The sequence below is a fragment of the Mirounga angustirostris genome, unplaced genomic scaffold, assembly GCF_029215605.1.
Source record: "Mirounga angustirostris isolate CCGP_5_RB_7025 unplaced genomic scaffold, mMirAng1.0.hap1 SCAF_12, whole genome shotgun sequence".
Classification (NCBI taxonomy): Eukaryota; Metazoa; Chordata; class Mammalia; order Carnivora; family Phocidae; genus Mirounga; species Mirounga angustirostris.
The window spans coordinates 53,036,600-53,064,079 of record NW_026991720.1 but is presented as its reverse complement, the minus strand read 5'-3'; the positions used below and the strand labels follow the sequence as shown (position 1 = coordinate 53,064,079).

Here is a 27,480-nt window from a genome sequence, read left to right as displayed (position 1 = left end):
TACAGATGGATGTACAGAAGTTTTACATTTTATACTGTTTTAAATCCACCAGTCTTGGGGCGCCTGGGTGGCTCAGTCGGTTAAGCGTCCAACTCTTGGTTTTGGCTCCCAGGGTTCTGGGATGGAGCTCTGTGCAGAGCGGAGAGTCTGACATTCTCTCCCTCTGCCCCTCCCCCTGCTTGAGTTCTTTCTCTCTTTCTCCTTCTCTCTCTCTCTCTCAGATAAATCTTTAAACAGTAAAAAATAAATCTATCAGTCTTTCCCTTCACCTGTTTCCTTTGACTCCACTTCAGGAAGACTTCCCAAAGCTGGGACCAGTTTTATGTTCCTCTCTTTTCCGAGACCCCTTTTCAGCATTTACCTCAGTACAAGCTAGAATTTATTTTGGAGTTCAGTATGGATCATTTTCCCCACCTTGTCACAGGATTTCTGATTGAATAATCTCTTTTCTACTAAAATGAGTAGGAGGGTTTTGGGGGGCTTTGTATTGTTTTGGTTTATTTCCTGCTAAGGGGGAATAGGATATTTCCCTCAAACACTCCCAAACCTTCTTGGCCTTGTCACTCAGGTTGCTGCATCATGAGAAGGCATAGTGATCAGCATCTTACCCTGAGGGAGAAATAACATGGCATGAAAGTGGGTCACCCTTTAGCTAGAAAATGGCAACATCTTTCTCTTCAATACATAAATACTACCCTGGCATCTTTAGATTTTTAAAGAATTCTGGCTTGCTCTGTGTCAGTTTCATATGCTGTGATATTCACCATTGTGTACTAACGACTCCGAATTCCCGATGAGCGGATCCTTCTCTTGCATATGTTCCTAGCTGGGCAACATGGGAAGCTAAATGTGTTACAGGGCTGGCGAGCACACCTGGCAGGTCGAGCTCAATGATGTGAAGTTACCACCCCATTACCCATGCTCACCACCCAAAGCCAGTTCCCATTTGGAATGCCAGGGCAGTACGAACCTGTTGGCATGCAAAATGTGACCTCCGAATCTCACAGGGCAGTTCCCATTAATGATGATCAGATGCGAGCCCTTGGATTGCCTGAAGTAAACCAATGAATAAATGCCAAATGCCTTCTCTCCTTCACGTTTGCACACGTGCATCTTTTCCTACGTAATACTCACTTTGCAACTAGAACGTAGTACTTTCATCTTCTCTCCTGTTGATTTTAGTTAACCCAAGACTTTTCTTTCTTGCCTTCCTTCTTGGCCATCTGATGCCATAGGGAAAGGAACACTTAATGAATATAGCAGCCTGTGATTGTTTCCCAAGACTTTAGATACTCATCTGTCTTGTTATGTATCTGTCTATTGAGGGATGTGTGTGTGTGTGTGTGTGCGTGCGCATGCATGTATGTATATGTACATACATACTCATGTGATTCTGTATTTTTAGAGAATGAAACCATCCTTTCTGATGATATAAGATCTATGTGTTCATTGTAGAGAATTAAAAAATACAGAGCCATATGAAAGAAAAAAAATTGGGCTTTAATTATATTGCCTGGAGGTAACTACTGAAAACATTGGTATATCTCCTTCTAGTTTTCTGTATGTACATAAATGCATGCAAAGCACATATTCCAAACTGAAGTGTTTTTCCACGTCTGTCACAATTTTCTTCATATTCCTCTTTGCCTTTTTTACTAGAAGCCTCCCACAGGAAAAAAAAAATGAAATGATTCCAAGAATTTGGTGTATGGAGTGAAATATTTCACTCACATGTACTTTATTCAAGTTCTCTACTTGTAGAACACCTTTATTCATATAAACCCTTTACCACATTTCCTACTGGTTTGTTACTGTTTTCTTTGATTTATAGAAACTCTTTCTATATCTGGATAATATTCCTGTATCTATAATGTTCTTGTCCATTTTACATGTTGCCATTGTTTGTCCAAGTTCATCACAATCCTAACTTTGTTTACAATGACTTCTCTTTTATATTACCAAAACATACCTAATTTTTCTTACATGGATTTTATGTGTTAAAGCTTTCTTTAGGAAGCATTTCCATACTTCATGGTTATGAAAATATTATTCTGAATTCTATTTAAATTAACGTAAAATACTCTGAACGGTTAGCTCTGGATTGTTGTGTATATACTACAAGGTGGCTTTTCTACTCTCCCCACCCCTGGATTCTCCAAACACCATTTATTATATAATATTTCACCACTGATTTCAAATGCTCCCTGTCTCATAATCATAAACTAAATGTCTAAATACATGGTATTCTGGTTTTTACTCTTATGTCCTAGAACTCTCTTCATCTCAGCCTGCATCAATACCACACTGCTTTGCTTATTAGCTTTGTAGTATATTCTGGAATCTCGTAGAATAATACCTTCTTCCTTTTCTACATTTACTGAGCTATTTGTACCTTTACTAGATGAACTATGGAATCAGCTTAACATTTAAAAAAATCCTGTGAGGGGCACCTGCGTGGCTCAGTAGGTTAAGCATCTTGATTTTGGCTCAGGTCATGATCTCGGGGTCGTGAGATCGAGCCCCATGTTGGGCTCCAAGCTGCGTGTGGAGCGTGCTTGAGATCCTCCCTCCCTCTCTGTCTGCTGGACCCCTCTGCTCGGGCTCGCACACAGGCTCTCTCCCACTCTCTCTCACAATAAAAAAATTTTTTTTAAATCCTGTGAGAATGTAGAGACTAAATGGAGGGTGATGGATACATCTACAGGATCAAATGTTTCCGTACTGCTTTATTAATTAATAACTTATAACTTCTGTTCCTCAACAGCGTGAATTGTGAATATTCTCTTTTTACAAATGTCCTTTGATGTCCTTAGCCCTTTTTATTGCATAAGAGCTTTAGAATCACTTTGTCAAGCTCCACTCATCTTTTTGGGAATTTACGAGAACTGCCCAAAATTTGTTAATGAACGTGAGAGGAATAAATACCTTTATAAGAGATGATCTTCTCCAGGAATGTGGCATATCTTGTCATTTGGTCAAAATGTCTTCAATGACCTTCAGTAAAGCAGCTAGCTATCTTCATATGTTTTACACATTTCTTAAGTTCTTTCGCAATATTTTATAAAATTATTTTTTGCTCTTGCCAAATTTTCCCACAGATCATGGTGGGCATATAAGATCATGATGGAGGGAGGGATGGATGGATAGATGCCTGTTTGTTTGTTTGTTTGTTTGCTTGTTTGTTTGTTTTACCAGCCAGTCCACTGAACGCTCCAGTAAGTTTTTCATTTTGTACTTTAGAGTTTGCTGAGTAGGTAGTTACGTAACCTTTGAATTTTTACTCTTCCTTTTTAATAGTTACCTCTTTTCTGTGTATTATAATAACCATAATTTTTGCATACCATTTAAAACTTTTAAAAAAGTGATGATAGTAGTATCTTTGTCTTATTTTTTATTTTAATGGGAATGCCTTTAGCTTTCCATCATTAAGCTTTCTATCATTATATTGGGTTAAATATAGGCTTAAGATATTTTTAATATTTTTAGGAAAAGGTGTTGTATTTTATCATCTATGTCCTTTCATAAATCCTCTTATCTTTTTTTTTTTAATCTTGGACTGTTTTATTATTATGGGGTTTTTACAACATTCCTTCTAGCCTTTTGAGAGTGTGAAGCAAGTTTTCTTTTTTAGGTTCTTAGATACCTCAGTGGAATTACCTTCCCTTAAATCTTCTGGATGCTTTTCAAACATTTCTTGTTTCCATAATATTTTTCCTCAGGCCCCAGCTGAGCTTTCCTTATTCTTCTGGTTTTTGTTCTTCTTTCTCCCTCTTCCTTTTCCTCCTCCTTCCTTCTTGGATAGAATAGAAAGCAATTCACATGTGGGGTTTGACAACAGCCAGGGTAGGTGACAGGCTCCTGGCTCACACTGCAGCTCGTCTAGGGAGCCTGAGAGTCTGAGTGGAGACGTTGAGCAACACTCCCACTGAAGCAACAGATTAACACAAAAGCACGTAGTAGAAACCACAAGACTTGGCACCCACACAAGTAATTTTCATGATATGTTTGTGATCTTGTATAAAAAGCTCAAATACTTAACCTGCCCAGTAGAAAGTCGTTGAAAATCAGATGTTGCAAAACCTTACCCTTGCATGATGGTCAAGTCTAATCTCCTCAGATTTTCATGGGTTAACAGGCAGAGCACCAGCTTCCTTTCCTTCAAGTGGATGCCCACCCAGAACAGCTTTATCATTGAGGACTGCTGTCTTCTATCCCTCCTGCCCCTCATCCTGATCCTCGAGTTGGTGGAAGATAGCACCCACTCTCATGGACAGCTTGTCCAGGGCCGATCCCAGGCCCTGTCAGGCTCTGCCCTGCTGACAGTGTTTTGCTGACCAGGACCACACCTCTCTGAATATAGTATGCTAACTCCTGCCCTTGCATTTTTGGATATTATTTACATAAGAGGAATGGGAAGAACGTCAGAGAGAGATGAAAGGTGTGACCTTGGATTTTGTACCTGAGGTTCACTGTTCTTGAAATTTCATAAAACAGCAAAACATTTTTGTTTTTTGGAGGTAGGGTCAAAGAAAAGAGTCAAGGATGATTTCAAGGATTTTGGCCTGAGTAAACGGGATAAGGGACATACCATCTATTGAAATAGGGAACATGGGAGGCGGTATGCCTTGTATTTGTTTGGTGGATGAGGGTAAATAAAAAGTTCTACCTAAAGTTAACTTAACATGCCCATTAAACATTCAAAGAGAGACGAACAGGATACAGTTGAACATAGCCATTGGAGTCTGGAGAAGTGGGTGGGGCTAGAGATGGAGTTTAAAGCCACCTATGGGGTTAGATGAAGTTGTGACCTGTGAAAAGAGAAGAGGTCCAAGGGCTGGTTCAAAACAAATTAAGATGCAGATATCAAAATTTCATCTTGCTCTGAAGAATATTTCGCATCGCCATCTGTTGACTCCTTGATCTTTCCACCGGGCCTCAGCAAGTATTTGCTGAGTACCTGTGATGTGCTGGTCCCTGAGCCTAGGGTAGTGAGCAAGAGCCGGCCCCTGCCCACCTCATTGTTGGAAAGACAAGCCTGAACCTCCAAATCACACAAACTGAGTATACAATTACACCTCTGTATCTGAGAGGTAAGGGGTATATAGGATAACAAAAGATGGAACAAGAAAGGTTTCACTGAGCGGGAGAAAGGATTGGGAAGTACCTCCAAGATGTCTATTCTCGTAGATATCATCTCCCTTATTTTATATTATAAAAGAAATTTTTAATGCCAGAAGTAAAGGGCTTAATCAAAGACTAAAGGATTTATCTGTTTAAATTGAATAAACTTGGGGCGCCTGGGTGGCTCAGTGTTAAGCGTCTGCCTTTGGCTCGGGTCATGATCCCGGGGTCCTGGGATCGAGCCCTGCATCGGGCTCCCTGCTCAGTGGGGAGCCTGCTTCTCCCTCTGCCTGCCTCTCCCTCTGCTTGTGCGCGCGCTCTCTCTCTTTCTCTGGCAAATAAATAAATAAATGAAAGAAAGGAAAGGAAAGGAAAAAGGAAAGGAAAAAGGAAAGGAGGAAGGAAGGAAGGAAGGAAGGAAGGAAGGAAGGAAGGAAGGAAGGAAGAAAGAAAGAAAGAAAGAAAGAAAAGGAAAGAAAGAAAGAAAGAAAGAAAGAAAGAAAGAAAGAAAGAAAGAAAGAAAGAAAGAAAGAAAAGGAAAGAAAGAAAGAAAGAAAAGGAAAGAAAGAAAGAAAAGGAAAGAAAGAAAGAAAAGGAAAGGAAAGGAAAGAAGGAAGGAAGGAAGAAAGAAAGAAAGAAAAGGAAAGAAAGAAAGAAAGAAAAGGAAAGAAAGAAAGAAAAGGAAAGAAAGAAAGAAAGAAAAGGAAGGAAGGAAGGAAGGAAAGAAGGAAAGAAAGAAAGAAAGAAAGAAAGAAAGAAAGAAAGAAAGAAAGAAAAGAAAAGAAATGAAATTGAATAAGCTTTGCATTTTGGAAAGCATGGCTCGTGTTTTTCACATTCTGTTTACATTTGGGCGGGGTTTGCAGCACAGTATGGGGCTTGTGCTTGCAAATGCATGTGTGTGTGGAGTTAGCACCTGGTGTCAGCAGAAATGCCCACTACAAGCAGAGCAGCACAGAGCACAAGCCAAAAACTTTGCATGACGTTGTTCAAATATGGGCCTATTCAGTAGATCGTTAGGCACCGATTGTCTGTTTGAGAAAATGAAAACAAAACACTGTTATACAAGTGTACGGAGCTGCAGACTGGCCTGGAAAGTAGTGTGCGGGCACGTGAGTCCCTGGCATCAAGCCGGGCGGCTGAGATGAGGGAATACATTCCTCCTGTAGATAGGAATATACAGCAGGGAGTACAGAGTGGGGAATATAACTCCTGCTGTCTTTACTCCCCAGGAATGGATTTGCTTCTTGCTCTCTTTTGGGATTCTGCATACAATCTCTTTATGAATTGAGGAGTTTTGTTTTTTTAAAAAAGAAAGAAAACTCCCCAATGTAGGGGCACCTGGATGCTCAGTCGGTTAAGCATCCAATTCTTGATTTTGGCTCAGGTCACAATCTCAGGGTTGTGAGATCGAGTCCACACTGGGCATGGAGCCTGCTTAAGATTCTCTCCCTCCATCTGCCTCTGCCTCTTCCCCCCCCCCAAAAAAACAAACAAAAACTCCCCAGTGTAAAATATTACCTCTTATAAAAATTGGCACTGACCAATATTCATAAGTAAAACGTTGTGTGAATTATTTCATTATATGTTACCTAAAAAGAGAATGAAATATAAAAATGTATTGAATGTGTATATGTTGAAGATGCTGTTGGAGTTCATGAAAATAATTGAAATTGAAAGGTTATTGGATGGTGGTTGATAAGGGAAAATATAAGAATGATAAAATATTAAAACAGTCAAACAAGGGAAGAGTTTGTCTGCTAAACTTCCTAAGAGGATTCTCTCAGTAAGATTCAGATCTTATCACTCTTGAAAAATACTTAGACTTTTGAGAATAAATGCAAACCTAAGTTACGGATAGAAGCTTCTGAAGTAAATATGTGGGAGGGTTACTTCTATCTGAGAATATATCGACTGGAAAAAAATACAGAGTGACGGTAGCAATTCACATTTCCATTACAAAAGGAAATGGACTGAGTCCTGTTAGTGATATACAAATAAATATGTACTTATGATGGAATCTTACCCAAAAGAAATTGAAATGTATTACAAAGCACAATGAAAAATGGGTTATTGCAAATGAGTCCTAACACCTGTGCTAGGGGGGAAAAAAGGAATAGAAAATTCTATGGTATGGATTCCAAAAGCAAGATTCTGACGTCCAGAAGAAGTTAGAGCTGTAGGAAGTACATAGATGGTGATTTCAGGGTTTGCTTCTTACTTGTGAGAATTTGCTTTTAGAAAAGAGCACAGCTGGGGGCGCCTGGGTGGCTCAGTCGTTAAGCGTCTGCCTTCGGCTCAGTCATGGTCCCGGGGTCCTGGGATCGAGCCCCGCATCGGGCTCCCTGCTCAGCGGGAAGCCTGCTTCTCTCTCTCCCTCTCCCTCTCCCCCTGCTTGTGTTCCCTCTCTCACTGTGTCTCTCTCTGTCAAATAAATAAATAAAAAATCTAAAAAAAAAAAAAAAGAAAAGAGCACAGCTGTCTGAGGCATTTTTAACTTTATTTTCTTAGCAGACTTTTCTTTCAGTCTGCTGCTGGGAACTAACTGAAGCCAATTTGGTCATTTGCAGTTGTCAGGGACTGTTTGGGAGGAGGTGTATATTTCAGTGACATTCAGTCCTTACAGGTAGATGGAACCTGTTCCGGGGTGAGGGAGCTCTTGTCCCCCAGTATCCCAACTCAGGTATGTTTCAAGGAGAGGAAGTCAGACTAAACTCGGGTACACACAGAGTTTGTGGGTCTTAAAGTTTCCAAAACCAGCTCTGTAAGCCTACTGCGGTCTTAGCTCTGTTCTTTTAGGAAACGGAAGAGCTCTTACTGGAAGGACCCTCTGGGGCAGTTGTAGTAGTATTCTCGTGGTAGGATTCAGCTGCTCTTCTCACTGGAATCACGTAAGAACAATTTTTCTGGAAGCTATTTACCACAGGACTGGTCAAAATCAAAGTCTAAAAAGCCAAAGGGTGTAATTGTTGGGATACTTTGATATCTAGACTTTCCTCTTTGGTTCCTACAGCAGTGGAGGTAGAAGTCTAATATTTCCATTTTCCTCAGATACCTTGAACAGTCTTCCTTTCATCAGTAAAAAATCAGATCCAGTGTGCATGATGCTAACTAATCAACCATTTATGTTGATGAAAGAAGTTAGCGAAAAGCACAGGTAGCCGACCTTGCAGTGTGGGTTTCTGTTAGAAATGGGAAATGCTGGGTAAGCATCCCTGGCCTCTGTAGTTTCTCTTGAAGTACTTCAGATATGAACCAGTGGCCCCTAAGATAGAAAATGAGTATTTCCATGCAGATCATACGAGAGTGAAGTTACTTCAGAGGTAGGTTATACAGGACCAGATAGCTCTCACTGGTGAATTCTATCAAATACTTATATTAGAATGAATTCTAATCCTCCTCAAATTCCTCCAAACAATTGAAGAGGTGGAAACACTTATTTTACAAGGCCAGCATTACCCTGATACCAAAGCAGACAAGGATGTCACCAGAAAAGAACTTAGAGGCCAGTATCCCTGATAGAAAGATACGAAAATCCTCAACAAACTAGGAGCAAACTGAATTTAATAGTACATTAAAGCAGCCCTACCCCTTGATGAAGTGGGATTTATTCCTGGGATGCAGGGATGGTTCAACATCCACAAATCAATCCACATGACACACCATATTAACAAAACGAAGGATAAAAATCATATGATGGGGGAGACGAACCATGAGAGATGATGGACTCTGAAAAACAAACTGAGGGTTCTAGAGGGGAGGGGGGTGGGGGATGGGTTAGCTTGGTGATGGGTATTAAAGAGGGCACGTTCTGCATGGAGCACTGGGTGTTATGCACAAACAATGAATCATGGAACACTACATCAAAAACTAATGAGGTAATAATGTATGGTGATTAACATCAATAAAAAATTTTTAAAAAATCATATCTCAATAGATGTAAAAAAAGCATTTGAGAAAATAGAACATTCGTTTATAATGAAAACTCAACAAACTGAGAATATACGTCAGACAACAATCTCAACAAACTCAGAACCCAACTGAAAAATGGGCAAAGGACCTGAACACTCCTTTTTTCAAAGAAGATACACAAATGGCCAACATGTACATGAAAAGGTATTCAACATCACTCATAATCAGGAGATGCAAATCAAAACTACAGTGAGATAACACCTCACAGCTTTTGTTGTTTTCCTCATTGTTTTTTAAAATTTTTATTTAAATTCCAGTGTAATATTAGTTTCAGGTGTACAATATAGTGATTCAACACTTCCATACAACACCGGGTGTTCATCATAACAAGTGCACTCCTTAATCCCCATCACCTATTTAACCCATCCCCCACCCACCTCCCCTTGGGTAACCATCACGTCTCTATAGTTAGGAGTCTGTTTCTTGCCTTGCCTCTCTTTTTTTTTTCTCCTTCGCTCATTTGTTTCTTAAATTCAACTTAGGAGTGAAATCATATGGTATTTGTCTTTCTCTGATGGACTTATTTCACTTAGCATTATACACTCTAGCCCCATCCATGTCATTGCAAATGGCAGGATTTCATTCTTTTTTATGGCTGAGTAATATTCCTCTGTGTGTGTGTGTGTATCACATTTTCTTTACCCATTCATCAGTTAATGGACACTTGGGCTATTTCCATAATTTGCTATTGTAGATAATTCTGCTATAAACATCAGGGTGTAGATACCCCTTTGAATTAGTATTTTTGTATCCTTTGGGTAAATACCCAGTAGTGTGATTGCTGGGTCATAGGGTAGTTCTATTTTTAACTTTTTGAGGAACCTCCATACTGTTTTCCAGAGTGGCTGCACCAGTTTGTATTCCCACCAACTGTGTTAAGAGAGTTCCCCTTTCTCCACATCCTCACCAACACCTGTTCCTTGTGTTGTTGATTTTAGCCATCTGACAGGTGTGAGGTGGTATCTCATTTTAGTATTGATGTGTATATCCCTGATGATGAGTTTTCATGTGTCTGTTGGCCATTTGGATGTCCTTGGAAAAATATCCACTCATGTTTTCTGCCCATTTTTAATTGGATTATTTGTTTTTTGGGGTGCTGAGTTGATCAGTTCTTTATATATTTTGGATACCCTTTATTGGATATATCATTTGAAGATATCTTCTCCCATTTCATAACTTACCTTTTTTTTTTTTTTTTTTTAGTTGTATTGATTGTTTCCTTTGCTGTGCAGAAGCTTTTTATGTTGATGAAATCCCGGTAGTTTATTTTTGCTTTTCTTCCCCTTGCCTCAGGAGACATATCTAGAAAGAAGTTTCTACAACCAGGGTCAAAAAAGTTACTGCCTGTGTTTTCTTGTAGGATTTTTATGGTTTCAGGTCTCACATTTAGGTTTTTAATCCGTTTTGAACTTACCTTTGTGTATGGTGTGAGAAAGTGGTCCAGTTTCATTCTTCTGCATGTGGCTGTCCAGTTTTCCCAACACCATTTGTTAGACACCGTCCCTTTTCCTATTGGATATTCTTTCCTGTTTTTTTGAGGATTAGTTGACCGTATCATTGTGGAGTCATTTCTGGATTTTCTGTTCTGTTCCATTGATCTGTGAGTCTATTTTTATACCAGTAACATATGGTTGTGATCATTACAGCTTTGTAATATAACTTGAAGTCCAGAATTGTGATGCCTCCAGCTTTGCTTTGCTTTTTCTAGATTGCTTTGGCTATTCAGGGTCTTTTGTGGTTCCATACAAATTTTAGGATTGTTTGTTCTAGCTCCGTGAAAGATGCTATTTTTCACCTCACACCTTTTAGAATGGCTTTTAGGATGTTTGTTCTAGCTCCGTGAAAGATGCTATTTTTCACCTCACACCTTTTAGAATGGCTCTCTTCAAAAATGCGAAATGACAAATGCTGGTGAGGATGTGGAGAAAAGGGAACCCTTGTGCAGTGTTGGCAGGAATGTCAAATGGTGCAGCCACTCTGGAGAATGGTAGGGAGGTTCCATAAGACACTGACAGTCGCAGTACCCTATGACCCAGCAATCTCACTTCTGAGGATACAGCTAAAGGAAACAAAACCATTATCTCATAGAGGTACCTGCACTCCTATATTCATAACAGCATTATTCACAATAGCCAAGGTATGGAAACAGCCTAAGTGTCGGTCAGCGGACAAAGGGAATAAGAAGATGAGAGATACGCACGTGTGCGCACACACACCTGGACCCAAATAGAAAGGAGTATTTTCAGCCTTAAAAAAGAAGGAAATCCCGTCATTGGGAACAGCACAGATGAATCTCGAGGGCATTATATGAAACAAAATAAGCCAGGCAGAGAAAGACAAATACTACATGGTATCACTTACATGTGGAATATTGCCAGAGGGTAGGGAAAATAGGCAGCAGTTGGTAAAAGGGCATAAACTTTTACTTACAAGATGAGTAAGATCTAAGGACCTAACATGTAATGTGGTGACTACAGTTGAAAGCACTGTATTGTATAATTGAAATTTACTAGGAGAGTAGAACTTCAATGTTCTCAACAACAGTGACAACAAAGGATAAACATATGGGTTGATGGATGTGTTAATTCTCTCAGTGGGGGAATCCTTTTACACTGTCTAGGCGTATAAAATCATCACATTGTACACTTTAAATATCTTAGAATTTTGTCAGTTATCCCTCAGTAAACCTAAAAAAAGTAAATGATAGATAACCTAACACCCTTTTTAAAATCATTTGTGTTTTTATTACTTAAAAATCCTCTGCTATTTTAATCTCCTAAAATTAAGGGAAATACAATAGGGAAATTATCCAGGATGATTTTTCCCCATAGTAATGTTCTTTGAGGCAACAACTCGAGTTTATTTACCTGTAAAGTTGTTGAAACTTTTTTTTTTTTTAAGTAACACAGCATGGAGTTGATGGAGCACAATTCATGCTTTGGCAACTGTGAGGACTTGCATATGTATCTGTTCCTGGTGACCCTGGGAGGTGACTGTGATCTCTCCTTTTTGGAGATGAGGACAGTGCGGGACAATTAAGAAACGTGCCTACTCTCACATCGTCTAGGAACTGCTGGCAGAGTTGACATTCCATTCCATGCTCGTAGTCAAAAAAATGTGGGGACCATGTTAGAAAAGAACAACCACCCATTTCCAGACATTAGCATGGGCTCTCAGAAAAATCTCACATAGGACTACTATCAAGGAAAGCTGGATGGCAGGAGAAATTCTGTGCTAGACTTCTAGCAAAACTAGAAATTATTAACGCATTGGGTCAATAATTGCACAACTCAAGTTTGGTGTGATACTGGCCTTTCCCTTCTTAGGAGATACTAGTAACCAAGCATCTTTCTGTAAATTAGTTCCCAAGGTCTGTTTTAGATGATAGAATTTAGGTTATTCATGATTATCTAATTTATTTAAAATCCTCTAAATTTTTCATTTTCACTTTCTATATAGAAGGAGACTTACATTCTATGAGTATTCCACCAACTGCAGAAGCATTGAAAATGTTAAGTGTTCAATTTAAATATTCCCATAGAAAATTTTAAACTAGAAGGTTATAGCGGCAGGTGTCTGAGTCACCTGGAGGCTTGTTGAAAACTGATTGCCAAGCCCCATCCAGAGTTTCTGATTCCTTAGGTTTAGATTGGGTCCAAGAATTTGCTTTTCTAACCAGCACCTAATAATCCTTCGAGAATCACTGATGGCCTACCAACCGCCCTCTGTGTAAAATGTAGCTGGCATTACGAGGATCCTTATTTAAGCCGTAATAAATAACCTAGGGAACGATGTCTTCAGCTGTAAAACTGTAGAAAAGAAAAATAATTATTTCCATGAGAAATCTGTATTATCTTTCAATAAATAATGAATTTATACCATTATATTAACTCAAAGTATTTTTCCTTGAGGCTTAAACACACATGGTTCTGGTACTTTGTTTTCTAACATTTTCCACAGACCTGGTAATATGCCAGTACCAAAAAGGGAAATGCAGTAAGTGTAGAAATGATGGAAATATTGAAGATCGCAAAAGGATCCTTTTTTCCCTCCTTTGCCGTGGCTACAATCATTTATAAATGAAGCTTCTAAATTTGCCAGGAATGGGAGAGAAGTTGGGTGTGGAAACCGAACTTCTAGGACAGAAAGAAATATTCAGGTCTGGGGAGAGAAAGGAAGGCTGGTGGGAGAAACCTAAGAACTGTGATGGAAGTGAAAATTCTGCATTCTAACTGAAGTTCGTTAACCCAGTACATGCACTCTTAGAGCAGTTATTCAGTTTGTAACTAGACTCTCGCATATAATGAATACATGATCAGTCAGCTTATGTACTGTTGAACATTTTAAATATTAGGATTTATCAAGTTTTTCAAGAGCCATAGTATGTAAAATAAACATAGTGAACACACATGTTAAATAAGATATTATATGGCTTCCTATATGCTGGAGATTTTTAGGATGTGAATTTTTTTTAAATGTTCTAAGAAAAAATAGCATACCTTTTGAAAAATGATTTCATTGGTTGCCTGATCTCAAAGGGTTAGAGACTGAGGTGAGAGAGTTCCAGGCTTTGTTTTCTCTCAAGTCCAAGCCATTCCTAGAGAAGAGGAAACCAGGATGGGTGGCATTCCCAGACCTTAACCCAGCGGGCGTCACTCTTACCCCCAGTGCCCTCAAGTCCACAGGAACCTAGGAGAGAAGGGAGAGCATGAAAGGAGTGCTTCCTGAACACCTCCTTTGTGCTGGCACTTCACATAGGGCCTCTAATCTGAGAGCCATGTGACACTCAGAGATGCCCAGAAGGGACACTCAGAGCCAGCCTCCTTCGTCTCCCCTCACTCAGCTTGTGGACCCCGCCACAGCCAAGCTCAGGTGCTCCTTCCAGGTCGAATCCCTGTGTCACTACAGAGAGCATGGAAACCTAATCAGATATAAATTAACTCTTAAATCATCAAATACACAGATCTTCGGGTTTGAACCAGAAACCTAAAATTTTCTCACCAGGAGCATGTATAAACTGAATTTTTTATTCCTTTAAAAAGGTGAAGAATGCAAGTGGGTTTATTTTAAATGAAAACAAAATAAACATTCGATATGATACAAATTGTTTTTAAGTGATTTACAAAGTTTTACTGGACCTGACGAATTACAGAATGGAAGAAGACAGAAGATGAAAGTACTGGTGTTATTTTATCATGGTGATTTGGTTTGGATATTTATTTTCTATGGCTACACTGTTACTTGTGTAATAGAAAAGAACACATTTCTCATTATTAATGATAATCATCAAAAATGTTTAAAAGGAGAGGGACCAATTTGAAGGAAAGTACACAGCAGTGTTTCTGAATGTTCCATGGGGCAGCCACCTGGGAGGTTTATCCTTCGGTTAGCAAGGAGGTTAATGTTGCTTTCTCCTCCGTAGTGCCTTAGGATAGTTTCATGTCATGCATGGCTGCGCTCCTTGCTTTCATTGTCTAGGATTGCAATGTAATTCTTGGCTCACTCATCACCCTCCCCTTTCTGCCCTGCCCCCATGTCTCCACAGATCATTCTGTGTTTCTCTCCCGTTGGTCACACGTTGAGAGGGAGAGCTCGGAAGTTCCCAGCCATAGTTAACTGCACGGCTATTGACTGGTTTCATGCGTGGCCGCAGGAGGCTCTGGTCTCAGTCAGCAGGAGGTTCATTGAGGAAACCAAGGGAATTGAGGTATGCTGTGTCAGCCTCTGAATCTCTCTGTCTTTCTGTCTCCCACACACTCACACACACACACACACACAGGCATACTCACTCACTCTGACCAAAAGTCCTCAGTAAAGAAGTAACTTCCAAAATACATCTCCTATAGAAAAGTTATCCCTTTTATTAGAGATAAGATCATCTTTGTTTGTTTACATTCTATGGAATATGGTAGTTGACCTCTTTGTACCAGGTTGAGATGTCTGTGCACACATGAGCACATACCGCATACAAGCATGTTATGTGGCCTGACTCACCAGAAAGCCAGGATCATGACTTCCTTGAGTCATGATAGGATTTGCTGAATATGAATCCTTCAAGTCCACAAACAAAAAAGTAGCCATTCATAGTCATGCAATTCTTGATCTTAACAAAGTAAAGCAGTTAGCTGATTTTTCTCATTACAGTATGGATGGGTGAAAAATCAGCCCCATGAATTTAGCAGTCACTAAGTCAAATAATGTATCTGCATCTTTGTTGTATGGGTTTATGTTTTATAAATTAGGTTTGTCATTTGACTGTAATGAAATTTGCAGATCCAATTACATTTTAAAATGTTTGCATAAAGTTTTAAAAAAAGCACTTCCAGTACACTTCCCCACTTAGAGGGGAAAAAGGAATGTAAATACGAAGGCATCATTTAGGCTTCCTAGAAATGAAGGTTATTGGTATCTTGCACCTTCATGACTAAATAGCTTGGAAATGTGGTAGTTGTGAACATTGCCCCGGGAGGTTTGTCTTCTGATTCCGCTGAGCGATAAGGCTAGACATTGAAAGTGATTCTCGGAGCCAAAAATAGAGTCGGGGCTGTGTAAGGAATGATGTCTGCTTCCACTTGGAAGTGTCTGCATGCAGAGACAACCCCCTCTGGCCTCCCTTCATCCCAAGAGCCTATCACTTCTCCCAAGAATCCTTTCACGTTTTGTTGACTATTCTATCTCTTGGTGGCCAGATGGTTAGAAATCTGGGCATATTTGCATACTTACCTAATTATTTGTATGATTTGTATGCAACTAGCTTTATTGCTTATTATTTTTATGGGTAGCTTTATTATAATGTGGTTTATTGTCTTCTGAAATGTCCATTAATCTACTTAGATGCTTACTTTCCTCTCTCCTTTTCTCACACACTTAAAAACATTTCTGTAAAGAAATGAAAAAAAAAAAAAAGACACCTGGGTGGCTCAGTCAGTTGAGGGTCCTGAGATCGAGCCCTGCGTCAGGCTCCCTCCTCGGCAGGGAGCCTGCTTCTCCCTCTCCCTCTCCCGCTCCCCCTGCTTGTGCTCTCTTTCTCTCTCTGTCAAATAAATAAATAAAATCTTTTAAGGAAATGAAAAAAAAAATGATTCCTTCTGTTCCTGGATGTTTTTTCCACATCCAGAAGGTTTTTCTTTTGCCTGTCTCTGTACTCAACGTTGGATGCACTTACCTGGACCTTGGAAACAGTGACAACTGGCTTTCTGGCTAAAGAGTGAATAATAGGAATGTATAGTTGGATTTTTTTTTTAAGTGATTTTCACTTTTTTCCACTGGTCAGAAGGCACTGCATAGCACTTCTTACCTTTGGGGAAATCTATGTAAATTTGTTCTCATGATAGGTAAGTGGAATAGGAGATACTCCCAGAAGTGGTTAATTTCTGTCTGAGCCCCAGCTTTCACCATTCACTGTGTTTTTCTGAAGAGCCCAAGGAACAGCATTTTAATGGAGACTAACACTAGCATTAAGTAAAGTCTGCCAGAAATATTTTATACTTTAAAATCTGAAAACAGGGGCGCCTGGGTAGCTCAGTCGTTGAGCGTCTGCCTTCGGCTCAGGCCATGATCCCAGGGTCCTGGGATCAAGCCCCACATCGGGCTCCCTGCTCAGGGGGAAGCCTGCTTCTCCCTCTCCCCCTCCCCCTGCTTGTGTTCCTTCTCTCGCTTTGTCTCTCTCTGTCAAATAAATAAATAAATAAATAAATAAAATCTTAAAAAATAAAATAAAATCTGAAAACACATTAAATATGACAAATAATAGTGACAGTTATTAAGCCCGCACATTTCGCAAGCTCTTGCTAGGATCACTGCATTATTGGAATTATATATAGGGCCTGGTTTTGTCTCCTAATCATTATAAAAAGGGTTCAAAATACCAATTGATTAGAGAATCAGTATGTATCTTTCATAATTCTGTTTTATACCATTCATGTGATCACACGGGTTTGCTAAAGACCAGTGCACTTCATATATTAATATCAATTTCTCAAATGGGAGGAACCCAAAGCGAGTAGCATGCTTTGACTTAGTGCTTGGCTCGGTGCTTTTTTAAGTTTCTTGCCTTTACTTCTTTGATGCAGACTTGGTCCTGCAAAGTTAGGTGCCACTTCAAAAAGTGAAGGAGCTTTGATACGCCAGTGACCATTGACATCTGCTGGATAAGGCCGGACTTGCATCATTTTCAGGCCAGAGGCCTCCTGGCAGGTGCTAAGCTCTATCTTGTGGTGTCGTGACGCCTCCTATAGGATGCTGATTGTCAAATAGGAATTTTAAAAGCGCTGAACCATTTCTGCTGAGCTGAATGATGCCTGCAAAGAGCTCAGCCAGATGATTTCGTTTCAGTGCAGTGTGCTTATTTAACTTTCCCGCCTTCCCAATTTGTTGCTTCGGAGCAGTAATTATCATAAAGAGGGCAACGTGTCTATCTTCTTCTAAAAATACATGGTGCCTTTTCTGCAGAGGTCAAAAATAGCTTTTAAATTTTTTGAATGGGCACCAATTCGATCATTTTTTCTTAGTTTGAATTTTCACCATTAAGACTGAACGGTATCTGAATAATTTAGGCACTTCTTAGTTATTGACCTTATTTGCTAAGTGTAAGGTCCAAGGTGACCCCCGTTAGCCACCGAGAAAGGATTCATGAAAGGCAAGTGGTTTTGTGTGTGTTGGCATAGACTCGTCTAGTAGGACGCGCTTAGCACCCAGGGATGTGCGCTGCCTGTGTCTAAGGAAAGGTTTGTGCTGCTTTTCTGCTACCTGGTATTGAACTAAATGAGAGCTGGCAGATGACCGAAATAGTTTGACCCTTAAGTATCACCAGGTATTAATATGAAGGCTTTGTGTCAACATACACTTCTCACTCCTCAGGTTTGGAAGTGCAGATGGGGGCATGTGGTGTGGGGAGGGAGAGAAGGAAAGGCACCCTGGGCATCCCTGGGAGCGGGGTTGCACACGCTGTGAGGAGGTAACTGGGAGGAGCCCTTTCCGAGAGGTGCGTGGGGTGCTCGCTTCGGCAGCACATATACTAAAATTGGAACGAGAGGTGCATGGGTCCCAGATAGGAACACGCAGGGGAAAATGCAGGAGAAACAGGTGTTAAAAGATAAGTAGTGTTGTTGGTTTTTGACTCAAAGTGAGTAATAGACATACTGGAGAGCTGGGCTTGAGGAAAGCAGAAATTACTGCCTGGAAATGAAAAGGTGAGCACTCTGACTGAGGAGTGAGATTTGCATTGGGAGGAGTCTCTGTTCTCATTGAGATCCGAGCAAGGTGGAGGACCCGTCCTTTCTGAGCATATTGGCCACCTGACAAGTTAAAGTTCTCCCTCCTTTGGATGCGATACAACTGAATAATGCCATAAGTTCAATATCATCAGCTTTTTCAGTGAAATTCATTAATTTCTACAGACTTCCACCTCTCCAATCCTGAACTTGTTGCAAGGTCTGGTAACAAATGAATGGCATATTTTACGAGCACTTGCCAGTCCGATCGCGAAAAGCGTCCCCTCAAAGAGGAAAGTTACTTTACTGCTGTACATAAAGACCGATCTCTTCAGTGCTTCCCCCTAGGTTCCTTTTTAAAATGGTAGGGACAGCATGAAGAACAGTCATCAACACTTTGTCAGTGATAAGTATGTTAGCAGTGTTTTTCTTACTGACTTTTAGCGCAGTTTTTTCTTTGAAATACAAATGAGGATTGTTCAGTATGAATTTTAGAAGTAGAAAGCCTTGTGCAGTAGAAATTCTGTGAATTTGAGGAAAATCTCCTCAACCTGAGGAGTACTGAAGTCATTTTAAGAGATCAAAGCAGAAGCAAATGCAATCACATTTATCCTGAATCGGCCTACATCTCTAACTGGCTTAAGCCTATATTCAGACAGATGAGGAAAGGCCCGTGTGGTTGTTAACATCCTTCCCTCTTCTTCAGCCCACCTCTCCTGTGCATGTGCACTAATACACCGTTCATCATGCATTTCTTTCTCTGTGCACAGGAATCAAATTAAGAGCAGAATTGCAAGAAGCGGTAGAATGCCGCTTTCCAGGGTTTTTGCAGTTAGATAAACTTCAGGAATCCCCCCTACCTTGAAAGTAGGGTCCACTGATTATGGCTGCCCGTAAACCTGGACTTGCTGTTAAGCCCAAAGTCGAAGTCAATCAAACGGAGGCATCGGTCCCTCCAAATCTTAGCTTTGTGACTTTCCTGGCCTCACCAGCACCAGCTACCACATCTGCCTTGTCCTGCTGGCTCTGGGAGGCGTAGCTGGGTTGCGTTTCACCTCCTCGCCCCCACTGTCCTCTGTTGCTTCTTTGTTCGAACGTTGTGTCAGAGAACCAGTGAGGCTACCTTTTCAGCGACTGGAAACTCTTCTTGAAGACAGCTGGCTTATGCTGGATTGGATCTTGCCTTTTGGCCTTGGAAATTAGCCTCGAAAATTAGAGACAAAAATTTAAAAACTCAAGCAAACTAACAAAATGCATTCACCAGACCAAGTAAAAACACACAAACAGAAAAGGCAAGAACAAGACACCAGTATGTGATTCAGGAACCTGCCGGGCGCTGCATTCTAACTCCCGTGCTGCTGAGTGCGACAGAAGTCCTCTTCCCGGGACCAACACTGTTGCGCTGTTCCCATCGCTGATGGCAGCGATGCCCACCGCCTCTGCTCACGGACCTTCTAAGGAGGGATCCCTGGGCTTCCAGGTGAGGGGATGGGGGCCAGGCACAAGATCGGTCAGCAGGTAAGGGCCCCTCAGCCCTTTGACGCCAGAACCCAGTCTTAAATCCTGCTCAGGACCCGTGCAGAGGAGTTTGACTGTTCTGAAAAAGGACGGCAAGGAAAAGAAGAGACAGACTAAATCATTTGCCCGACTATACAGAACCAGGAGTCTACCCTGCATCCCCGGATTCAAACCCAGCCTCCCTGGCGGCCTCCAGGATCACGTTTCCTCAGAGGGAGTCCGCACCCTGAGGAACTTAGAAGTGCTCAAATGCAGCGTGCTCATTTCGTGTATCATTACATTTTCTTTATTTAATAAGCCAATTTTACAAACACAGTATCTAATTAGTCTCTATTACTGAGCACCCCCAAAGGAGCTAAAAAGTACAAATAATAGATTTTGAAACCCAGCAGTTTGGGATTACTATAAAAGAACAGATATTAAATACGGGCAGTTTTTTCTATATCACCAGTGCTTCCAAAAAAACTGTAAAAAATAAACAGAAATAATTTCTGAGACCAACTTTCAAGGCGGACTGTTAGGTGTAGGACATCACACGTTACAACGCGATCCCAAGTTAAACTTAAGACATAGTATTCCTTTCGTCTCCATTCTCTTTTGTTGTCCCTCCTTCTCCCTCTCCTTGAAGACAGTGCTCTTGAAAGTCCGAATGTAAAAGTACAGACCAGTATAATCCTGAGACCAGCTGGTCGAGGGCAGGTGTGAAATCCTGTATAACCCAGGATATTTGATTTGGTGTTGGCCTCCGGGATTGGTTTTCATTTGAATTGTGCTGTCCGTCCTTTTCAACAACGGGGCCATCCTGGGCACTTGCTGCAACCGTCAGGTGGCTGGGGGACTTGCTATGGCAGCGACTGCCACCGCTTGAGAACCGTCACCCCAAATAGCCGATTTGTCTTTGCATTTACAGTGAGCCCAGCGAGAGAGTGAAAATGAAACCTCTTCCTAACTGGGAGGACAAAAAGCCGTTCCCGGGTATATCTGATGCTGCCTTGGCTACAGCAGTGTTTTCCGGGGCATCGTAGTGGAGAAATCTTGGATTTATAACCGTGTGATACTGGCACTTTGCTTGTTTATATTTCTGCTTTCACCACGATTGGCCGCTAAATGACGACAGAATCGGATCCCCTGGTTGTCATTACGGGGCCAAATGTAGCAGGAACGGTGCTCTCAGCTTGCATCTCTAAAAACGAAAAATACAGCCTTGCCTTTCGTTTTCTACAGCAGCACCAGCAGCCATATCCTCCCCGCAACCCCCCCCCCCACCAAAAAAAGAAAACTGGAGGTAAATGAATGGCAGAATAAATAATTTATGCTAATGAAATTACTGCAATTAGTAGTTCTACAATGACCCTTTTAAAAGCCACAGCTGTTAATGTCAAGAAGCGCTGTCACTACTGACCTTATCATAAGAAAAAGTGACAAATTGAGAATGCAGGGAAGACCAGTCATCAAAGAGGTCTGTTCTGGAACGATTAGAGTTTTCTGAAAAACAGTGTGAATTACAACCAGCTGCTCCCTGGCCCTGCAAGTCTCCCATGCTGTGCCATTTTGTTAAGCCCGATAACAATAGTGATTTTGCCCCATTGAGACAAGTTGTCTCGGGCCACTTCCAGCTCTCCCGGAAGCCACTTCTTCCATCCCAGATTTACAAATGAAACCGTTGTTGGAGAGAGCTTTTCAGGGCAGCCTAGGAACCTCCTCATAAGGATCATGGTTGGGCAGAGGCCAGGTCCTCCTCCCACCGACCTCCGCCCCACGCGAGGAGGTCGTTCTTGGCCAGGGAAGTATTTATGTTGTGGAAGGACGTGTGCTCGCTTTTGGTTCATTAAAACAAGATAGGACAGGAATGAATTTCTATCCCTGTTTATATTGCAGTGAAGCTCTTTTAAAAATCCCTCAGGGGATCTCATTTATATGGAGTTTAGAACTTCCTTGGAAGTGTAGACTCTGAGTCCACTATTGGGTAACATACACATATGTCTCAGATCTAGAGAATAAAGACTATTCAGGCTTTGCATCATTCTATATTTAACTCTGGCTTTAAAAACATTATTTCAGTTACTAGCGAGGGGGGTTTTTGATATGCAGGACAATCCTATACATGCACATTTGAAACCCATTCACGGATTTTCCATGAGGTTGGAAAGCTAAGTGTTTAGACCTAGTTGCTCGGGAGCAGTTGTTTTTCACCAACAAGAATTGGCCTGTCTCTTTTCACATCCTGGTTGTAATATTAATGGTGCAGGTTGGAAACGTTCAACTGCATCACCAGCCACTTGTGTGCAATTTTCCCAAAGATGTCTGAGCGTTATTGACAACACTTTGGTAAATTATGTGTGACTTTCCTAAGAGTTGGTGTAGCTCATTTAATTCATATTAATTGATTTTTAGGCTTCCCTTGATTAATTGAACCTGGTTCATCTTGTACAGAATGCAATAAATAATCATTAAAATGAGGGAGATGTGACTCCACAAATTAAAAAGTTAACTACTTCAGAAGTCATAGAGGACAAAACAGAAAGAGTGGTGTAGTGGGGGGTTCTCTAGTAAATCTTCTAAGGGAAGTTACTCGATTTTTTGGTTTGTTTTCTGTTTTGTTTGTTGTTTTTTTTCCAAATGAGAATTAGAAATGGCATTTTTCTCCCAGAAGCAGTGACTTTTATACCTTACCATCCTGTTTGTTTCCACCTGGGTTCTTATAAAACTGTATTTCTCAGTTTCAGCTCTGTGTGTGTGTGTGTGTGTGTGTGTGTGAGAGAGAGAGAGAGAGAGAGAGAGTGTCGGTGAGAGAGAGAGAGACTGCTATAGTTTAGTTTGAAAGCAACACCAGAAATACTTGTCAGAGTACTGTGTCTCAGTTTCTCCATTTTTTTCTTTCATACACTTGATAGGTAAAAATCAAGTTGTGAAAAGCCGTGTTTGTGTTATATGTTGACTTGTGGGTTTGGTGTGTGGATTGCATAAAAATCCTTTGCTCTACTTGGCAAAGCTGAATGCTTTTTATTGTTACCTCTCTAATCCTGTGGTTATCTCTTAAAGACTAATAAGTCTTCCCAGAACCTCCTGTAATTTGTTCTGGCTTTTAGACAAAAAAAAATACTGCATAATTTTGTTGATTGTTCTTTTCTTAAATTACATTTTTGTTTTAACTTGAGAGAATTGCATATGAATTACAGTGTTTATATTTTCAGCCACTGGACAAAGATTCTATTAGCCTCTTCATGGCCCATGTTCACACTAGCGTGAATGAAATGAGTACCAGGTATTACCAGAATGAGAGAAGATACAACTATACCACCCCGAAGAGTTTTCTAGAACAAATATCACTGTTTAAGAATCTGTTGAAGAAGAAACGAAAAGAGGTATCTGAGAAGAAAGAGCACTTGGTGAATGGCATCCAAAAGCTAAAGACCACAGCCTCTCAGGTATGATCAGGATGTGTTATTACTGAGTAAAATGTATGCTCTTAAAATTAAAAAATATGTAGTTACTTGGAAAGCAGCGTTTCAGCCCATTCATATAAGATGCTCAATCCTAAAATGTACACTTGAATGACACCAAAACAGCACTATTCATGCTTTTGTAAGTCCAGAAAGGGATTGGCCAATTACTCTCTCATGCTGGTTTGGAGAGAGCCCTTCACCTGTTGGCCTGACTCAGTGCACGGCTCACTTCCATCTTCTATCCGCCTGCTTTGGTGCCCTGCATTTATTGGTAGGAATTTTGTCACACAGTAATGGAAGTAGGATCCCTTTTGGTCTCAGATTCTCAACCCCCCAGTGAGCGCATTATTTCTAGTCTGATGACACGACACGGTTTGCTCTGTGTGAGGTCCCAAAGTATAGCCGTTTCCTCCCACGTTGGCGTCTCATCTCCTTTTGGCCATAATCTCTCTTTGAACAGAGTGTCCAGGGTAGTCTTCATCCTCAGTCATAAGGCCCCTGCTGCCTCGAAGGACAGTACTGTTAACCTCCAGGAGTAAGTCGGGAGAGAATTCACACCCTCCCGATGTTAACCATGTGTGGGTCTCTACATCTGTCATCTCATTTCATTGGTAAAAACTAACCATTTTTATGAAGTCGGTGTTGCTACTATAATTTTATAGGTGAAACTTAGAGCGTTAAAGGCCACGGAAACTGTGAGGTTGGAGTTTGAACCCAGGGTTGTATGATTCTAAAGCTGTTGTCCATAGCCCCATGCTGCCTCTATGACCAAGGGAGAAAAAGATGAGAATAAGAAAATATGGAGACTTTGGAGACTTGCTCAGCTTGCTCTGAGCCATCTGGGCTCTAGGGTTGGAAAGGGAACAACTCTCCCTGGTGGTCCCTTCAAGGCCAGGAATTGCAGCGGGCTTCTTCAGAGGATTGTCATTAGGTCATAGTCCTTTGCTTTTCAAGAGATTAGGCCGGTTTTCTCCCCAAGCATGACGCGTGGCCTATCTGTGCCCAGGCTAGAAATAAGCTACAACCTGGTTGGGGGAGCACACGGTGGCGCCTTTCACTCTGAAGGCCTGTCTGGCCACGTCCTCCACGCATTCTGTCAGCCAAAGCACCTCCTGGCCCCTGCGCCCTTCATTTCGAAATCAGGAATGTCTCTTGGTGAACCACTCACGTGTGCTGAATAGTGGGTAGATGGACCACGATTGGGAAAGAGGAACCAGAGTGAGGAGGTTTCCAGGACAGTTTCCAGAATCTAATGATGCAAAGAATAGTTGTTGGGAAGCACCCAAAGAGTATATCTGTATTTGTGCATCTTTCCCTTTTCTTTCCAAAAAAAAGTTTTTATTTTTACTGTTTTTGTGTACATGTTACCTTACTCTTTGACTCTCTGCCTTCTTTCTCTTTCCTTTTTCTTCTCTCTGCCGATCTCTCCACTTCCATCTCACTGAAATCATGACTCTTTTTCCTAGTGAAGACTGGCCTAGGAGTCCTGTTGAGCTAGAAGACACTGAGTGCAAGAGATCTATGTCCCAGAGCATTAATGTCCCTTTGAATAATGTCCCAAACTGGACCCCTTGACTTTGCCCCAGGAAATGATAGCGTTGACTAAATTGAACGGTCATACTGGTGGGCCAGCCCTTGGCAAGGAAAAAAATGGTGTCACACTTAGTGTTCCCTTCCCAAATAACAGAGCTCAGAATGTAAAAACAGAGCAGCATTCTTGGGGGCAGCCTCTCAGCCATAGGGAAAAAGAAGAGGCGGTGGAGAGAAAGAAAGAAAGGGACTGGCTCTTCAGGGTGTCTGCCAAGTTCAGGGCTGCTTGGGTCTCCTCATTTCCCCTTGGCTAGAAACAATAGGCAGAAAGTCTAAGAAGAAGATACGTGAAGTCTTCATTGAAGGACTACTGCTGATTTCTTTTCATTAGGTATTAGTGCATGGAATGCTCTCAATATCGGAAGAGTGATTGGAATATTTAATATGTCCCTAAGAGTTCTAAAAATTTCTATTGATTATGGAAAGGAAGCATAGTTTCCTGTGTGGGCAGTTGGAAAGCCTTATAATATATAAGATCAGGTTGTGTGTGGAACAGAACGCCTTCATATTGGAGCATGCGTCCTCTACGGACCTGCCTTCAGTAATTACTCAGAGGAGAATATCCATGCCATTTGAAATATGTGTCTAAAACTCAGCCTTGTTTATTCACTGCAATAAAGCCATAAATTCCTGTTAGAGCCACGTATCTCCTCTCTAGATGTCAGCTTGGGTCATCAAAGATAGCCTCGTGACCTTTTCTTCATAGATAAGGCTTCGCCTCCAGGGATTGAGTCACTAGATACTTCAGACCTAACGGCTTCCTTAGAAACTGAAGTCAGGGCTTGAAATAACCGTTTCCTCATAGTCTCTTGGATGATTCTTTTGATTATAGTCTAATATACGACAAGTTTCACATGGCTAAAGGGAACAGACAAGCAAATATCACTGTGCATTATTACCCTGAGTTCACAGAGAGGCTAAAAAAAATCCATCTTAGCTTAAACTGTAATAAATCATACAGGTAGCAGTAAGAGTAGTAGTTGTGTCATTTGGGCAAAGGGCAAGTTGACTGTGTTGAGGTGGGGGTTACAGGAGTCCTCGGCCGCAGTAATGAGATCTTGTTTTCCAGCACTTCTGCTTTTCTTTACACAATCCTCACACTTAGGAACCTAGTGGTACCTTCTGAACGCTAAAAGGGCAGGATCATTCTTTAGAGCAGATTAATTTGTTGATGCCTCAGAAAGAGTTGAGTTCCTCAAGAGCTGAGTAAGGCTATTGAGTTGGGGAGCCGAGAGGAGGAGTACCCACCCAGGATACTCACCAGGCTTTGCACAGCCCAGCCGATCCCCACGGGGCGCTTGTGGTTTGTCTTTCTGTAGTAGGTACTAAGTTGAATGTTGTATGAGGTGGAAGAAGCTAAGAGGACTGTTTCTTATTTTGTGGGAAGAGATGAGACCTGTGGGCATTTCCATCGAAGTAAGTAATGGATTAAATAAACTGATAGCTAACAGCCAGGGCGTCCTGATGCCTTCAGCTTCTCTGAGCCTTTAGTGAGGTTCTGGGGGAGAGTGCAGGCCTTAGTTTCCCCAGCTTGTCTTTCCAAGCAAGTCTTCCTCTGGCCTCTGCTGTCTTGAGCCTGGGCTTTGCAGGACCAGAAAACCCGGGGCTGTGAGGGACATGTGCTCTGGCTGGCGTGGCTGTTGGCACGGCCCTGACTACACAGACTGGGTGGAGAAGATACATGTCTAGTTGGTGCCGGCATAAATGACCATTGTCAGAAAACCCCTGGAAACAAGGACTCTGTGTGTTCCTCTGTGGAGGGGGGTGGGGGGAATGGGGCTGTATTTTTGCACACGGGCCTGACGTCAGAACAGGGTAGAAAGAAGGAAAAGATGCAGACTGGTAGGCATCTGTGAGCTCATTTAACCAAAACTAAGCCGTGCCTGCTATTTGTTGTTTATGGACGGAAGCTGCTTCCACATACCGACTTTGCCTTCAGGTGGCAGATCTGAAAGCCAGACTGGCCTCTCAAGAAGATGAGCTGCGACTGAGAAATGATGATGCCGAAGCTCTGATCACAAAGATTGGGCTCCAGACGGAGAAAGCGAGCCGGGAAAAGGCCATTGCTGACGCTGAGGAGCGAAAGGTCAGGCTCATTCCACCAGTTAGAGCGCTGAGCTATATTGAGCACAAAATAAACCTTTGTAGGTGAACAATTTTGAACAACTTTCTCTCCAGGGAGCATAAAAGCTAAAGAATTATTATAGTTACACATGGAACAGCATTTCACACCATGATTACCACTTGACCTTTCTTTACATTATGCATTTTCCCACCCTTTTAGCTCTTTTAATGATACGCAAGAACAATAAATACTGAGCTCATTCAAGCATATAATGGATGTGGATCTTGAACATCAGGCTGATTTGTAATACAGTAAAGGTCACGAAGTCACCTCTGAGGTTTCTAAAGGTTTTCAGTTTTTAGGCAAATTGAACAACTCAATTGTTAACAAAGCCCATTCCATCACTTTGCAAGATGGTTTTTCAGATTTTTCATTTTAATAATACAACTTGAATTGATTATTAAATCCTAAGCCAAATTTGTTCTTTTTGATTCAGTTGAGGGCCCTGGCATTTTGTATTGCGTTTTACTGTTGGAAACAATTACTTTTAAGATTA

The 27,480-nt window shown here is 41.3% G+C and overlaps 1 protein-coding gene across 1 annotated transcript in view; it reads left to right on the top strand.

The window, feature by feature from the left end:
- Window positions 1–27,480, top strand: part of DNAH11 (dynein axonemal heavy chain 11) — a 339,985-nt gene that overhangs the window by 197,544 nt on the left and 114,961 nt on the right. Inside the window, 3 exon segments of the mRNA XM_064575180.1 lie at window positions 14,639–14,800; window positions 23,018–23,251; window positions 26,799–26,945. Of these exon segments, the coding sequence (XP_064431250.1) occupies window positions 14,639–14,800; window positions 23,018–23,251; window positions 26,799–26,945 (543 nt within the window).